General features: G+C 45.5%; 1 protein-coding gene across 8 annotated transcripts in view; it reads left to right on the plus strand.

The window, feature by feature from the left end:
* Positions 1–16,262, plus strand: part of CLASP1 (cytoplasmic linker associated protein 1) — a 170,469-nt gene extending 154,207 nt beyond the window's left edge. For all 8 annotated transcript variants that reach the window (XM_086466154.1, XM_086466153.1, XM_086466152.1 and 5 more), the window contains 3 exons: positions 9,235–9,441; positions 12,427–12,543; positions 14,286–16,262. In XM_086466154.1, coding sequence (XP_086322280.1) covers positions 9,235–9,441; positions 12,427–12,543; positions 14,286–14,372 — 411 coding nt within the window. In that variant the 3' untranslated portion in view covers positions 14,373–16,262. The remainder of the gene's footprint in view (positions 1–9,234; positions 9,442–12,426; positions 12,544–14,285) is intronic.
* Positions 16,263–17,194: the final 932 nt, after the last annotated feature.

The raw sequence follows: 17,194 nt of genomic DNA on the forward strand, positions 1-17,194 counted from the left end.
GTGCCTTTTATTGGCAAGTTTTCCTGGTTGCATACTTCTCAGCTCACCTTGACTCAGTGCCCTTTGTATTTTTTTCTGAGAGTCCTCCAAAACTGCCATATCTAGCAGGACCTTTCTATATTGTCTCTGACATTGTTTTTAATGTCCCTCAGAATTCACTGTCCTTATGGGACTCTGGTGGGTTTTATAGAAATCAAGAATGGTGTTGAAAACATGACATTTTATGCCTCTTTATTCCCCGCATGGTGTTCTTCATGCTTGTGGTATGGAAAGGTTCTTCAGGATTTGCATGAGGTGCCTCTTGAGGAAAAGCAGAGAATAAATCTGCTGCAGAGAAAGGAATGCTCAAGCCGGGAATGAGGAGATGTGAGTTCTGGCACTTCTGTAAAGAAGAATAATGGAGCTGTATTCCTATCAGGAAGTAGCTGTTGTGCTGTACATAGCATGCCTTTGATTTGCAATGCATTTGCATAGCATCTTCATAATTAAAAAATACCATATTTGCAAATGCTGCAATGAGACCTTTGGGTAACAGCTGTCATAGCAGGATGCTGCAGGTATATTCCTGTTTCACTGTCTGCTGCTGAACAGTTGTGTGTGTGCACAGCTGTATTAAGTGGTGGCACTGGTACTGGATTTTTTGTTCCATGTATGTGCTTTTTCTGATCCCTTTGTAATTGGGGCTTTTGGAACCCGTGCAGCCCATGAAAGGTGTCATCTGTCTGTCAGTAGTTTGAGAATATTGGCATTCATGAAGTTAAGAAAGGTTTCCCAACCTGCATTTGGGTACCTACATGAGCTAGGATAAAGATATACCTGGGAATATGCTTTAGGTCTTTTTACCTGTAGCTGGGGCTTGCTGATTCAGTTATGTCTGTGAAAAATTAACTGAGTCTCCATTTGGGCATGGCTCAGTTGGTCAAACTCATAGCCTTGGGCCAGAAGGTCACAAATTCCCATCCCGTGGTGGCCCTCCAGGTCACTCTCACTGCTGACTTTGCAGCGCTGCTCTCTCCAGGAGGGGTGGAGGAGCTGCCCTTTGACTTGACCCACTGAGCAGGAGATTAAGTGAAGATTCACCAGTTGGTGAATGAAGGCCATTTTCAAAGAATAGCTGAAGAAGGAAAGGGAAGATCTGAGCAGTCTGTTCTACAGTGTTAATCCTTGTGCCAGTGATGCCCTCATAGGATGTCTCTCCAGGGTTTGTTGTGTTTCTGGGCTGCTTCTGCCTTGTAGTAGAAAACAGGAGTGGTCCTGATTTATGGTTTGAGATACTTTGGTGTGCAACAGACTGCGTAAGTTACCAGAAAATGACTGTTTTGAGTAAACTGTATCTGTTTCAGTCTCTTTTTACCTGAGTTCCCTCTTCAGCACAGGGACTGCTAATTGCCTCAAGTTATGGCTCACATTTTCTGCTACACACAATCAATCTAAAGTGACCAAGCAGAGAAGGTTTGAAGAGGAGCACGGTACAGAACTCTTATTCTTGGGGACTGTCTCCAAGAAGTCATCGTACTAAGAGGTAGTGCTGTGGAAATCAAGAAGGTTCATTTGTCAACCCGAATTCTAATATTGTCGCATGGCCAGAAAGGGATCAAATAACAACTTAAAACCAACATATTCATCAACCAGCAAATATCACCCCCTCCTCCAATTGAGTGCTGATATCTAGTTAATGTTTGAAACAAAAAGGGTCTGTGGTTTTATTCCAGATTATATAACTGGAAGTCTCAAAGCCGTGTTAGCCTAGTTAAATATTTTGGGATGCCTGGGTAATTGGCTGTTTCTCCAAGTCCAAGCAGGAGTCTTTAGGCAGTTGGATCTTTGCAATGGCTAGAACTCTTCTGCCTTCTGTTGCTGAAGGCAAGGTCTAGGATCAGCAGAGCGGCGCAGCTACGAGCACCACTTCTCTTCCCAGAGACATGGGAGAGGAGAACTTGGTACATGGAGTTGGATGCTGAGTCACGCCTTGTTGTAAGCACAAATGCAGGAGGCTGGCAAAGCACAGACCTCAATGGGGGTTCAAAATTGATGTAACCCTAGGCTACAGACTAGAAGACTCTGGGTTGGGATGCATGTTTAGTTTGCATTTTTTAACTTCAGCCTGGTTTTAATGCTGTTTGTAGTATAACAGTCTATTCAATGCTGTTGATTTAATGGGGTGATGTGAAGAGTCAAGCCTGGTTCAGTCATAACTGTGAATATTTATGGGGGTTGACATGTAAATGCCTTTCACTTACTTTTGGAGCATTAGAACATAATTGAAGTTGTGGACGGTATTAAATCTTGTTGATTTTTATCACTCTTTGTTTGGAGTTATTTGGAAGAGAACCATTTTTCTGTTGCCAATTAGTTAATATTAACTCATTTGTTCCAGTGTAGTTACTCACCCATAACTAAGAAGAGATGCTGGCTGCTGACCCAATACCATTGATATGACATTGCTTCAGATTCATACTGAATAAAATGAGTTCTTATTATTGAGTATATCAAAACAGAAATAGTTCATTAGCTTGGGAAACGGTTACAAAGTGAAAATCATAGGATAGTTAATTCCCTGCTTCTGCCTCGGCCACTCTGTTTTTCTCTGCAACTAAGCCTGTAAACCTAGCTGATGTGTACTTTCTACGTGTAAGGAAAGGATATTGTGCTATGTCTTAGATATCTAATTTTGGTCTTTCGTTATCCAGAAGGTCCATAAGCACAATTGAGATGCAACATTCTTTGTTGTAAACCTGTAGAAGCGGGTGAAAAAGAAGAAATCACAGCTATCCATTAACTGTTACTATATAGCTGAGGTGCTTTTAGACTGGCCTCTGATGTTTATACGATGATTTGCAGCTGTCCTCTGATGATGGTATGATCTATGTAGGTTTCTGCAAAATGTAGCTTGCTAAAGAAAAGCATTAAATGATCACAGTCTTTAAGGTTGAGAGAGAGATATATATGTAGACCATGCTGGAGGCTGCCAAGTGCTGCAGCTTGGCAGTTGTTAATGTACATGTTTATGTGCTTTTTCTGATTCCTGACATGTTTCAAACATTTAGTGCACAGCAGAAGCAGTTTAATCTACTTCATCTCCTCTGAATCCCTTATAAAAGTCGCATTGTTTTTTCATCTGCTTAGCACTCCTCATTGCTGAGTCCACTTCCTGCTTTGAAACCATGTTCTTAATTGTTCGTTCCTGTCTGGATCAGACTGTAGAGCCTTCAGGAATGGGAGTTTGCCTGGCTAAGTATTGGTAAGCCTCCATCCCCTCCAGCTTAGATCATGCAGGCTTTAAGTAACCACCTCTAGATGGCAAAAAGCGGCTCAAAAACACAGCTGCGTGCCTTGTAAGCCCAAAAGTAAAACCTTGTTCTTCTGCTTAATAAACTTCTCTGGCACTCTGCGTGTTTCACAAGAGCGTACAAAGCCTCTAAGTTTTCAGTGGGATTTTACCTATACTGCCATATCTTCCATGACTTTCTGCAGAGACAGTGCAACTAGCAATAGAGGCAAAGTACTCCAGCTTACGGTCCTACATACAGCTGTGGTCAGGTACTGGTCTGCTGAGATCCCAGCATGTTACACTGGTGCCATGTGTAGCCTATGAACCTGGTATGTTCTGCCTTAGGAGGACATATGTTTTTCTTTCCTGATTTGCCCGTAGTTTGTGTCACTTCAAAGCAGAAGTGAAACCATCAAAACCCTTTAGAAAGCTGTTGTGTATTGACCGAAAGCAGATTACCGCAGACAAGCTGCTTGCTGCAGCCATCAGGCAGCAAGCAACATGTGTAATGCACTGGAAGTAATAGTGGAGCAGAAGAAATTATGCAGAAGAGATGGAGTCTTGGTTCTGGCTGTCTTAAGCAAACAGGATCCCATGACTGCAGTGCTCTGTGAACCAGGTAAACCGGTGGGAATTGTCATCCAGAGTTTTCTCCAGCAAATTTTGTAGAACGTTGATGATGCCAACGTGCTTTTCTATTAAAAGAAAGGGATCTGTGACAGGTGGCAGTCTTGATCACACTGTTCCTAATACCGCGCATCAGCATATCCCCTCCCCTTGAAATCAGGAAGCGTTTCATGTGCTTATTCCTGAGATCACCTAACCTGTTACTTTGAAGCTTACTCCTTCACAGCATTAAGGCGGATGTTAGAGGTGAACAGCCTATCTGTGCGCTACACCTCTCTGGCTTTGTGCATGTGACTATGGTTTCTTCCCTAAAGCAAATTGGGTGGAAGTATAACCATTTCTGTCTTTTGAGAGACTCAGAGGAAAGCCCTTAATGCACTGCAGATGTCTTTCAAGGAACCCACCAGCTTATGTTACGCCAGCAGAAGTCAGGCTGAAGCTGGTCTGTAGTGTGTAGAGCGCAAGGTAAGCATTTGGAAAGGAGAAAAACCGGCTGCTTTGAGGCAAAGTGCTATCTTTTAGATCTGCATTCCTAGGCTACCTTCCCTGTGTTGAATGATACCGAAATACCCAGTTCAAGCCACAGTTTGCTATAAGCTTTTACTGGGAGGTAAAATCATGTTTGTGACATACCTTACACACAGCTTAGTGTCTGTGTTTTATTAAAACACTGCAGGCTCTCTCTAGTCCTGCACATCTTGCTTCATAGCCATCCTTTTGTACTTGCTTCTTCCAGGTACCACTGTCATTTAATGACTTTGCTACTTTTCTTCCATATTTCTGAGATCACTGAGAATAATTCTATTAGGTCAGACAAAAAGTTTGCTTCACTTGATCCCCTAGCTGAGTGTGACTAGCAAGAAGCAAGCATAGAGTGATGCTTTCCTGAGGATATCCTCCTGCCTTCCAGTGGTCTGAAGCTTACAGTCTTCCCATGCCAATGGTTCTGCCTGCCTCTCTGTGTATTTTGGCCTTTGATTTTTCTTCAGTAAGCTTGTCTAATTTTTAATCCTCTTGTGACAATGAGCTACCAGTCTGAGCATGTAGCAAACAGCACCCTTTCTTCTTCTCAAATTTAAAGGATGCATTTGATAGCCACTATTACTTCTGGTGTCTGCTGTTAGTGTTAGCCATTCCTATCACTTCCCAGTGTGTATCTTTTGATATTCCCTCCAAAGCTGGGAGGAAGACCTGTTGGTTGATGCTGTTTGCTCATTTCTCCCACTCCTTTTAAGGTTGTTTCACTCTGCTGGTCAGGTTAAAGCCCTGATTAGAAAAGATGTTTGATTTTTTTGATATTGTATGGTATGTATAATTTGCAAGACACAAGCGTTGTGCCTCACGGCAAAATGTCTTTGCTAAACTCTGCTATAAGTGCGTGTTCTTGTTGCCAAATGACCTGGCAGTTTGTATCTTTTGATAATGCACTTCCCTCTATGTGGGAATGCTGCTAATTTCTCTGGCATTACCAGGTGAGTGGGACTCTTACTCAGGGATGTGCTTTCCTTTGTGGGATGTGAAGTCAGTCTGTGTGGCTGAATGTTTCATTCTGCCAAAGCCAGAAGCAAGGACCTTCTGGACAGGGCTGGTACTTGCATTGCAGAATGGTGGCATTCAGCTTTCTGTGCCAGCAGGAATGAGCTTGTCTTTTTGGCTCAGTCTTGCTGGTATTGCCCTGTCCATTCCTACACCCTGCGCCCTGCTGGCCCTTTCCAAGGGAGCCAGGAGCTAGTTACCTGCAGAGGCTCTGATGCAAGCAAACATGTAAGCACATGCTTGAATCCCGTCAGTGAGACTTCAGCGTGCTATTACACGTACGCTTAAGGGGTTTGCTGAAGCGTGGCTTAGATGCAGACGCTGTCTGCCAGATGTGCTCTCGGAAGACTTGGAAGTCTCCCTGGTGTTGTCACATTTACAAGCTAATATCAGCAGGAATCCTACTGGACATGTGTAATACATCCTTCTGTATTCAGAAGGAAGGCATTTCACGGAGAAGTGATGTGAAATACCCAACTGCTGTGTAAATGCAGCCAGATCCTTGCAGCTTTGCTGCAAGGAGGACTTGGCAGGGGCATAAATAAATCCTGCACCTTCACAACTTTTCTTGCTGACCTTACGATGTGCAAAATACACATGACCTTTGTTGCTATTTGAACCCCCACTTGTTCTGTGAAAAATTACAGCTGTATTTTAACCTCTTGTGCTTGGAATGCGTTAATAGCCTTTTTCTTTTTAAAAAAAAAGGTTTTTGTCTCATGCACTTGCCTCATGCCTGCAACTTAATATGCATGGTGAACTGTATGCAAACAGGATGTGGAGCTGAAATCCAGCTAGAATGACTCATTGAAATTTTGACCAACACCTGTACTGTTCGGAGTTTACAGTAGTGTATTTGAGATCAGAGTCTGTCCATAGATGCATAGTAAAATATTGTTGCTTTCTTATCAAACAGGATACCAAGAGGATTTAAGGTTTTAAAAAAAAAAAAATTTTTTTTTTTTTTGTGAGTTGTGATATATGTGCAAGCAAGAGTGGCTGAAAACATTTACTAACAGTATTTGGAGTTGTTGCAAAGCAAAATCCCAAGTGGCCTGTGTCTAAATAGTTATAGTTGGGGTTTTTTAGCTAGTGACTTGCTTGTGAATGTTGTTAAATTGATTACAAGATATTTGGGCTCTCTGTAAGTCCACTGCATTGTTTCTGGAAAGCTTGATGGTAGCAGTGTTTCAACACTGGGAAAGCAGACGTCAAAAGCTGCAGTGCCAGGAAGCGAGTTCCTTTAAAGGAGACCTCCTGGGAGCTCCTGACTTCATCCACTCCAGCAATCCAACATCGTGGTAGCAAAGCATGGCATTAGGTTTCCCTGAAGTACTTGGGTGTTCCTCTCCTTTCCCAACAAAATCACATAGTTCTTGCTTCCAAACTAGTACTAGCTTACACAGAAAAATACTAACTTTTATGCTTCTCGTGTGTGAAATTGAAGAGGAATTAGCAAAGAAATAGCTGGAAGAGGAAAGCTTGCTGGAAGTGAGGAAAACAAGCATTCTGTTCTGCTTGGTTACTCATTCACAGATCTTTCAGGATTTTTTTTTTTTTAAATAGTGGCCACATTGTGGATTGCCATTCTTTTTGGAATATGTTTTAATATTGTGATTAAATGCTGAGAAAGGCCTGAAGTAAATGGAGCAGTTTGACAGCTTTTCTTCTGTAAATAGGGCACTGATACAGAAGCAGTCAAGGTCTCAATCTGCTTCACTGCCCTGCCTGTACCTTGCCTGCAAGTAGTATTTGTACTGTGTGAAGTATCTGAGATCACGGTCACTGTTGGGTTTGCTTTAGAGGATGCTAGAGCCAAGTGGATGACTTCTGTTATTTCCTGGGTGTACAAGTATCTTGTGGCCATTCCTGTTTCAGGGAGGTAGCTGTCAGCATGAGTGGAAGATTAATGATAGTGGTGTGGCTGTGATGCTAAGACTGTGGGTGAAGCAGGCTTTGTAGGTGGAGATGATCTCTTCTGGTCGCTATTCATTGCTGTTATCTTAAAAAACAGTTAAACGTTACTGGAAATTTTTTTGTAGTCCAGACAGGGGGAGACATTCTTGTCCTAGTAAGGACTGAAATAAACTTCCAGATACTCCTGGTTTGTGTATTATCCATAGTAGTTATTTAAAAATAATGAAAGCTCGCCTTCTTTTGAGGCTTTTCTGGAACTATGTCTGTCCATGGGTTGCCTTAGTCAAATAGAAATTCCTGAGTTTGACACCATGACAGCGTGTGGAAGAGGGGAACGAGGAGAATCCAGCAGCTATGGATTCAGTCTAAGTGATGGGAGACTTGTGGTTTGATTTATTTGCTTTTTTGTGAATTGCTTGGGACAGATTTCCTGGTGCTGGTTTTAAACTATCGACTTCAGACAACCCCAGGTAGTTCAGCTTAGGATGAGTTAAAGAACTGGTGCTGGGTGTCTGAGCCTCCCACACAATCAGGAAAGAGGGGGTGCCTCAAAAGGCTGTATAAATGCTCCTGGGCTCAGAGTTAGGGACTGCTTGGGGCTAGATGGGAGGTCCTAAGCATGAGGATTTGCGAATGCTTCTTTCTTCTTAGAGTTGCATCGTTGGATTTAAGTCTGCCCACTGGGGCATCTCTGTCCACTCAGGCTTTACCCCCCCCTTAAAAGCAGGCCCTAAGAAGAGGGGAGTGAGAAAAGCATCCCCCATCTGTTGTACTGAAACAAGAACAAGGGGAGCAAAGAGTGTGGGATTTGTGGCCAGGAAGAGTGCAGCCATGGGGAAGCTTCATTTTGTTGCCTGGCAATTAGCACAGACAGTTGAAAAAAGAAAAACCTGCCTTCCCATCCTGTTTCTTTATCCAATTACTGCAGAATGTAAAATGAGTAAACTCTCATGGGAGGAGAGACCGCAGTCGGGTCTTTCCTCTTTCAGCTAGCTGTCCTGCATGCTGGGGAAGAGTGTGAAAGCTGTGGATTTGCCTTCCCTCAGGCTAAGAGTGGAATTGAATTTGGGATCTCCCTTGTTTGCATGACTGCTTTACAGAGTTGGCTTGTGGCAAAAGGTGTGTGCTACCCCAGTTTTCACTTATCCTTCCTCCCATGTTTTATAGTGGTCCCAGCGCTGTCCTAGTGGGTTAGATGTGCTGCGAGCACAGCTGCCTGGTCAGGGACACACCAAAGCCTGTTTGTGTCTGTAGCCTGGGTTTGATTACAGCGTAGTTTAGCTGGGAAATGGCAGGACGCATCTGTGTTGGCATGGGTGTCTCAGCTTGGGCACCCAAGCACTGGCAGATGAAGTGCATACTATAAGGTGCAACGGTGTCATTCATGACACTTTCAAGATTCAGCTGGACAGAGAGCTGGGCCATCTTGTCTCGGCTGTGCATTTGCCAAGAAAGGCTGGACCAGATGATGCTTGAGATCCCTCCCAACCTGGTAGTCTGTGATTATAATGTTTAAGGAGATAAATTTTGCATTAAGTCTAAGCTGGTGGGTTTAGGTTCTTTGACCGTAGCTGGAGAAATGTTGTCCTCTCACTTCTCCTAGGATGGGGGTGCCTGTGTGTCTTGGATGGCAGATGACTCTTTCAAACCAGCCACAACTTTGACACAGTTACATTAGACAGGATGGACTTCTTGCCACTGGCTGGAACAAAGATGTCACTGGAGGTGAAGAATGTGAATTCTCAGGGTCAATCGCCTCTCGACAGAGCCTCCTAACGAACATCCCCAAACATTTCCTGGCAGTCGTTCCTAGTACACACCGGTGGTTTTGGCTGTGACGTGTGACCTCACTAACACAAGGTTTTGCTCTGCTTTCATTCCAGGTCGTCAGAGCTGCTGAAGAAGCTGCTTCCACCCTGGCGAGTTCCATCCACCCCGAGCAATGCATCAAGGTGCTTTGCCCCATCATTCAAACTGCAGATTATCCAATTAACTTAGCTGCCATCAAAATGCAGACGAAAGTCATCGAGAGGATTTCGAAGGAATCGTTGCATCAGCTCCTTCCTGATATCATTCCTGGGTTGTTACAGGTACAGAATCCTATGTCATAAATGCTGATGAGCACAAACCACCAATGAGTAATTTGTGCAGTCTGTGACCTAAGAGAAAAAGATGGACCCTCTGGGCCCAGATTTTGGTAAACTTAAAGTTTTAATCCCCAAGTTTTTATATTTGAGCTTTTGATGGTTTTAATGTTAAGGAAAGGAAAACTCAGATTCTTATGTGTATGTTCCACAATTAGATGCCTTGGCCTGACTCCTGAATAAGCTGGTAGCAGCCATGTAATAAATTTGAGAGTAGGAGTTAGCCACATCTTATGCTGTCTCAGTACATCCCAAGCAATGCATCTTGTAGTCTCCTTTAATTCTGCTGAGCTGTTCTTCACTTTGCACTTGAAGTTGAATCCTAGCAGGCAGGCTAGTCCTTTCCTCTTTCCTCTCTGAAATCAGGACCAAACTACTTGCGAACTTCATTCATTCAACCTCATTCATACCCCTCTCAGGCTGGGTGGGAAGCTGTGGTTTTGCCAATGCTAAGGCTTGATCTTACATTGTGAATTCAGCTTTCAGCGCTGGCTTGTAGCAGTGTTGTCTTCTGTTTCCCTGCACAAGCAGCTGGCAGTGCCAGTGGCTGGGATGAGGCTGCAAGGAAGAAGGAAATAAGGGGAGGTGGCATGAGGGAGGAGAGAGAATGTGTGTGTGTTTATTGGAGAGGGATTGCAACAGGAACAAATTGGGCAGTGTGCATGGGGAGATATGTTTGGATGGGTAACACTTCAGTGGAGAACTGGGATAAGCCTCCTCATTGTGAGCATAAAAAGTTGGAAGGACAAGAGCAAGGTCAGAAACATCCCTTGTGCATCCTAGCATTTGTCCCAGCTTTGTAGTGTCAGCTCTTGCAATTCTTTTCTTAAAACTCGACTTCTGGGAATCGGGCAATTCTGTATTGATCTAAACTTTTGTTGTAAAAAGTTTTTAGCCATAATTGTTGGAGACAACAATCTGAACAGTGGAGTTTCAGTGCGTCGGAAAAGTCTGGGTGCAGCATGCCTTTAAAAATGCAGTTATATTTGTTTTATTAAATTGCTTCCGTGCCTTAAAACGGATCTTGTTCTGGAGCCTAGTTTGCCAGTGGTATTTCCTCACCTTAGAAACTCATAATGGCTGAAGGAATCTACTCCTTGTTTTTGGGAAGTATTTTGGGATCCTTCTGGCCGAAGAACTGCGCAGAGGGAATCACCTGTGTGCTTGTTTACCATGCCGAGGGTACTGGCAGAGTGGTGAAGAGGCGAGGAGCGTTGGACAGCAGCAGTATGAGCACAAATGTGCAGCTTAGCAGCCTGGAGCAGGATCCCCATGAGCAGATGGAGATCTCCATGCAAGCACAGGGCTTGGCTGGGGAGAGTCATAGTGCTTGCCCTGGTACCGCTGCAGAGCTCTGGCTCCCTTGGAGCCGGGGGGATAGAGCTGGGCCACAAGGCACTTTCCCACGCGTACCCTCAGGGATCAATACCCTCAGGCTGAGGAGAGCTTTGAGACCCTATCATCTCCTGAGTGAATGCTCTAACCACTGGGCTATGTTATTAAATGCCAGGAGAAGCAGCCACTGCCTTGCAAGCACGCTGGCAGATGGCGCGGTGGTCCCGCTGGTGCCTACGGGGCGGGCTCTGCCGGCCCAGCGCCTGCTGGGACACAGCCCTCTCGGGCCTCGACACAGCATGGATCTGCCTGCCCCCACTGGCACGATCTGGGATGTACATGTAAGCAAAATGCCACAGGGAAACGTGAGGTGAAGGAGAGGCACCTGATGAGTTGGGGAGCCTTTGGGTTAGGACCCATAGAGCGAGCCTTGCATCCCAGCTGTCCTCGCAGCAGTGGGTTGCGTCTGCGTGTTCCTCTGCTGTGGGCCTGGGCTGGGTTTTTTTCCACCTCAGTCCTCAATAGCTTGGTGTTTCTCTGAGCTCACCTAGGTCTCCTGCTTTTCTAGTTCAGTGTTCTTTGGGATTGCAGAGTGTCATTTCGGACTGTATTTTGGCCCTGCCGCATCCCTCCTCCGGGCTTTCCTGGCAGAGGTCACCCTGCATCTGGAGGAGCCAGAATCTTGCAGGTTGAAGTGATGTCTGTGTTTCTCATGGGATGGCTGTTTAGTGATGAGTCGCTGCCTGAGTACTGACTGATGTCACCATCTGCTGTGTGACCTGGTGGCTAGTTTGAGCTCTCCTGAAGCTGCCAGAGATCCGGCACACCTACAAGGGTCTTTCAATATGTTCTTTTCTGTGGTATTTCCTACCTTGATAAGTAATCAAAAAGCTCCAGGTTGCAGAGGCAGTACATCTAACACACTAGCCACGTGCGTGTCGCACTGTTAACCACAATGTTTAAGCCCAGTGCTTTTGAAGAGTTGGAAAACATCCATGATGACTGTGACTTTGCTATTTCTAATGCCTGGATAGAGCTGTCATGTCCAAAGAGATATTTAGCTAGAATGTTTGTTCCCGAAACAGGATTCTGGTTTTCATGTCCTGGGTGATATAACCGTCAGGCCATTTTGCTGCAAAATTCATCTCCATCTGTAATTTTGCTCTCAGGAGCAGAATTGGTTTCCTTTGAGTTAGATTTGGGTCAGGAGAGACTTTTCCGAAGGCAAGCTGGGAGCACCAGGGCTCCCCTCCAAGAAGTGTTAATCAGCCGGGATAACTTATGGTCGTCTGAACTGGACGCAGGATTGTGTATCTTTGATAGAGTCTTAAGCTCATGTTGGGAAACTGTATGGTGGTGTTTAATGTTGTAACAAGATGTTAATAATTTACAACATGATAGTAATAACTAATAATATGAAGATGTACTGGGTGATTGTATTCTCTCGCTCTTTGAGTATTCAGGTTGCAAACTTATGTTAAGCATTGATCTGTTAGGTCAGCCACACTTGCAGAATGTTCATCAGCTTTTTAGTATATTGCTCTGGAAGGATGTTAGTGCTGTTCGGCTTCTGACCTTTTTTCCCTTGTTTCCTAGGGTTACGATAATACGGAGAGCAGCGTCCGTAAAGCTAGCGTATTTTGCCTAGTGGCAATTTATTCAGTAATTGGAGAAGAACTGAAGCCTCATCTCGCACAACTCACGGGAAGCAAGGTACAAGAGTGATGTGTCTCTCGTGTTTTCATAGTAGCCAGCTGAATGACTTGCACTACTAGCAGCAAGACCAGTGGCTTCACAGTAGCTCTGGGTCAAGTTCCCTGTACTCTGTTAAATCCTGTCTCACCCTGCCAAACCACCTCAACAGCACAGCACTTGCTCGGCAGTGTGAGCATTAGAAATCCCACTAAGCAAGTTTTGATGGGGTTCAGGGAACGGTTTCATGACGCATTTGATCCTGTGTGACTGCAAGCTGCCACCGAGCGGGTCCTTCCTACTACAGCCGTGTTTGCCTGGCCCATTCGGCGTGGCATCCAGGGGTGACTGTGCGGTGAGTTGGATCAGCTGGCTGCTCTGGCCAAAAACCAGGTCTGCAACACAAATTCATTAGCTTACCTGTGCGGCCACAGAGCGGACTGAAATCTAGTGCAAAGAGTGATGGGAGTGCATGGCTGGGATGGGTGGGAGAGCGGGTCCTTAGCAGCAGGTTGTGATTAGGGCTGGTAGAAACACAGGTAAAGCTTCACTCTTAAATAGCATGGCAGGTATGTCCCTTTCCTCCTGGGACACCAGCAAGCTTAACTGACCCTTCGAAGGACTTTGTGCCCTGGAGTCAGGTTAGCACAAAACTCAGATTCTGACCTGATGCTGCAAGTGAAGCCAAGTCCTAATTCAGCTCTGCCCTTCAGACAATTTTTGTTGAGGCGGGTGGTGTTTGGTTGCTTTTCAGGGCTGCTCAGGAACCCATCTCAAGATTTATTCTCCTGTTTGAAGTCATCATACCCAAGATTTCTCTGCAATTTTAAGATGAATTCTGCATTTTTTTCTGAAGCAGATCTCTGCATGTGAATAGCTACTTAGTTCAGAGGGCTTCGTTCTGTTATTTTGAAGCAGTAATTTCTTTTGTGAGTAGGAACCTGAGACTGAGGACACTTGGATTTTATTTCTGAATTGGGTTGCCTTGTCCTTACACAAATTACTTGTGTGTCCAAATTGCTCTGGAAAGAGACAGCTATGACTGCTGAGGTTTACCTCATTATATTTGGGCAGTTAGGAAATCCCCTGTAAGATATTGTAGAAACTTTATTATCCCACTATCCTAGGTGCCCTGGACTTCTTCCACCACATAACTAACTATAAACATGTGAGTAATTCTTCTGGATTTACGCAGACTGCCTGCATGTTTAAAGTTAAACGTGTGCATGAGTCATGCAGGATCTGGAGCTAAGGTGGTGAGGCAGAAAAACAAAACAAACCCATGCAAAGGAAGTATATAGTCATAACAGCTGCAGTTTCACTGGATGTACCAAGTTAGTGAAGATATGTAAATGTCACTGAAAATGAATGTTTTATAAAACACGGAGAGTTCAGGGTGTTTCCTAGGAGGGACCGTGGCTTTTGGATCACCGATGTGCCCACAGCCCCGCTGACCTCTGTGGGCATCCTGCTTGCCCAGGGCAGGCTGCAGGATTGAGGTCTGTGAACTGGTGGCTGCTGAAGTGAAATGCAAGAGGGTTTTCTAAATCCCATTAAATCTGTCTGTAACTTCAGTGGGACTCTCCTGCCTCTGTCTGTTCTGAAATACACTTGGCTTTGCTTCTGCTTTTCCTCCAGAGACCCCAGTGTCAGCTCACTCAAAACTGAGTTCACCGCAGAACGTGAGGTTTAAGATTTGCAGTCGACTTTTGTCCGCCTATTTTTCCTGGCATCTTCTCCTGATGTTTGTTTGTTTCTTTCAGATGAAGCTACTAAACTTGTACATAAAGAGGGCCCAGACCACCAACAGCAACAGCAGTTCCTCTTCAGATGTTTCAACGCACAGTTAATGGAGATATGTGGACATATGTGTAGACTTAGAAGCAATCAACGGTGCCTCTCAGAGACCTTTCTGCTACTCTTCACTGGCGCGCTCCATCAGCTCAAGGAGGCCATGCAGATATTTATTGCAATCAGTATTTTAGTCCCTTAAAAGCTCTTATGTAGAATCTTACTGGTATTGAATGTAAAGGAAGCAAGGTCTGTGTTGCGGTCGTCATTAAAGGTGAACAGAAAGCCATACTTAAACATATTTGTATAGCCTGCTGAAATCTCAGAAATATGTTTAGGTTAGTGTTCCAAAACTGAGTCCAAGAACCTGGACACACGTAAAGGTCAAACAATCCTGTTGGTTTAGTTCATACCCAGTTTTGGTTTCTGTGTGCTAGTTACCTGCTCTCTGCCCCCGGCCGTTCTGGCTAGGTTCTCCTCCTCTTACAAGTCTTGTGGTCCTATTTTGTACTTGCTGTTGCAGCTTGCCTAATGTGCAGGGCTCTCCATGGGGAGATCGTTGCAGATGTGGCAGTGGTTCCAGCCTCGGATGCTTTAATACTGAGAGATATCAAGTGACTAATGAAAAAGTAGGTTCTTTTTAAACATATGAGTTTTTGTACATAGTTCTTCTGACAGACCTCCAATGGGCTGATTTCTCTCTAACTGCTCTCCAGCCAGCTGTGCTGTGTGAAACAGCTGGACTCTTGCTCCTTTCATTGACTGTGTAAATATTTCTCCCCTCCCAACCTATTCGGCTCTTTCATATGCTCAAAAGACTCTCCAGGTTACTTGTTACTCCCCAAAGGGAACCCGAGACCCAGTTCTGGGACTAATGCCTGCAAATGGGACACTGGAGTTAGGTGGGTGGGTGTTGGATTAGGCTCTGAGTGTGTCTGTGGGTGGGCAGTGGGAGCTGGCAGGGCTGTATCTCAGTGCTGCCTTGTGAGGCTAGCTGCATTTTTCTTGAAGTCTGTAGCATCAAAGGGTTTCTCTGACCAGACCCACTGGTGTTGGGTGGTGAATGGCTTTGTCCCCACAACTCCTTTGTACTTTTGGCAAAATGTTCATCCCAGAGGACAGAAAAGGGCGCCTGAAACTGAACAAAAAGATCCCATGGAAGCACCTGCTGAGCCAGCTGGGACAGTGCTGCTTGCCTGCCACAGCTCCCTTCTGTGCCTGCAGTGCTGTTAGCTGCCTTCAGAAACCTCCTTCTTCCTGACCAGCCCCATGCACAGCCCTGCTGGGTGCTTTGTGTTTTGGAGGGGTGTGGAGGGCTCGCGCTGGGCACTGCTGTCAGCAGGGTGCTCTGGGTGAGGGTGCAGTGGGGCAGATCCTTTTGCAGCCTGATGACACAGACCAAGTCCGAGCCAAACCAGCAGCAGTCAGATACCCCACGGCACCACCCTTTCCCAAAGGGACGCCCTTCTCTTTGCAAAGGGCGAGCTCCCCCTGCCTCTGCCTGTAACTAGGGGAAGCAGGAGGATGCTAATGCTGTGTTTGGCCCTGGGCTGGATCCTGGCTGATGGGCGTGCCCACCCCAAACCTGCAATAGGTCAGAACTGACTGAGTTTTCGCTGCCAGTGCCAGTGATGCAAGAAGATGGTGGACCTGCAGCTTAGGGCTGCAGCTGCGGTGATGGATGTGTGCTCCCTGGCTGCTCTCAGTGCCTCAGTCTCTCTCCAGCCCCCTCCATTTTCCCTTTGGGGAGCTGAAGGGACACCTTGATAGCATACTGAGAATGTGAGAGTTTCCACTGGGGTGCGCAGTGGGGAGGGTAAAGCCCCACTGTCCTCCCTTTCCATCAGTTCATCCCTGTCTGTCTCAGCCCTGGCCCCAAGGAGCTATGCTGGGAGGTGACACTTGGTGCCAGCTCACCTCCCAGTCCCTAGCTCAGGAGGGATTGGGGCTGGTGGGGACTATGTGGGATTGGGCTGCAAAGCTTGTCTGTCCCTTTCCCTGCTGATGTGAGATCAGAGGAGGCGACCTGCTCCTGAGTTTGTCAGGATGTGCCCAGGCTTTTGCTGTCTGCAGGGCTAGTTTCCTCATCTTTACCAATAAGTAATGCCATGGCAGGAGAATCATGCGATCCTGAGGGGTGGGATTTCCCCAGGGTCTTTCCACAGGCTTAGAAAAGCCATCCTCGCTAGAGGGAGGATTGGCTGCTCCATGGTTGGTGTCTCCCTTTCCGTGGACCATTTCTTTTCAACATCTTTCAGTATGATTATTAGAATATTCTTTTTTAATTTTTTGAATGATTCAAATTATTTTAGTTTAACAGAAATTTATTTTCCCTTTTGAGGAAATACTCAGCTGACTTGTTGGCAGCAGTTAGCTGTCTTGTTTGAAGTTTTAGTAGTGGGTTTGTTTTTCTGTTTTGTGTTTTTTTGGGTTTTGTTTTTAATTTGTACTCTTAACTGCTTAGTATTTATGCCTGTCCTTCTCCCCATCTCAGTTCAGCATCTTCTGATGTTCCAGTTCTGGGGTTCAGTAGGTCAGCATAGCTGACCAGATGGTGATTAGTCCTTCCCAGCTGTGATGGAGCTTGGTCCATCACCGTTTGCTGTTTGTTTTGTTTTGTTTTGAATGGCACACTGTAGCAAATCTCCAGGAATTGAATTCCTTCTCAAATGATTTTACATGTCTTATAAAATCCTGTTAGTATGCACTGAGAGTGAACGCACTGTAACGTCCCTGAACTGACCCTGGCGTGTGCGCTGACCCTGCGGGAGGAGTTAACGGCTCGTCCTTGACAAGACGCGTGCCACCTGCTGCGACGCCAGCGACGAGCCTGCGTTTTCTGATGCGATTGGCACACTTGGGGCTGCAAAAGGTAGAACCA

The sequence above is a fragment of the Leptosomus discolor genome, chromosome 5 (assembly GCF_034619465.1).
Source record: "Leptosomus discolor isolate bLepDis1 chromosome 5, bLepDis1.hap2, whole genome shotgun sequence".
In the NCBI taxonomy this organism is placed as follows: Eukaryota; Metazoa; Chordata; class Aves; order Leptosomiformes; family Leptosomidae; genus Leptosomus; species Leptosomus discolor.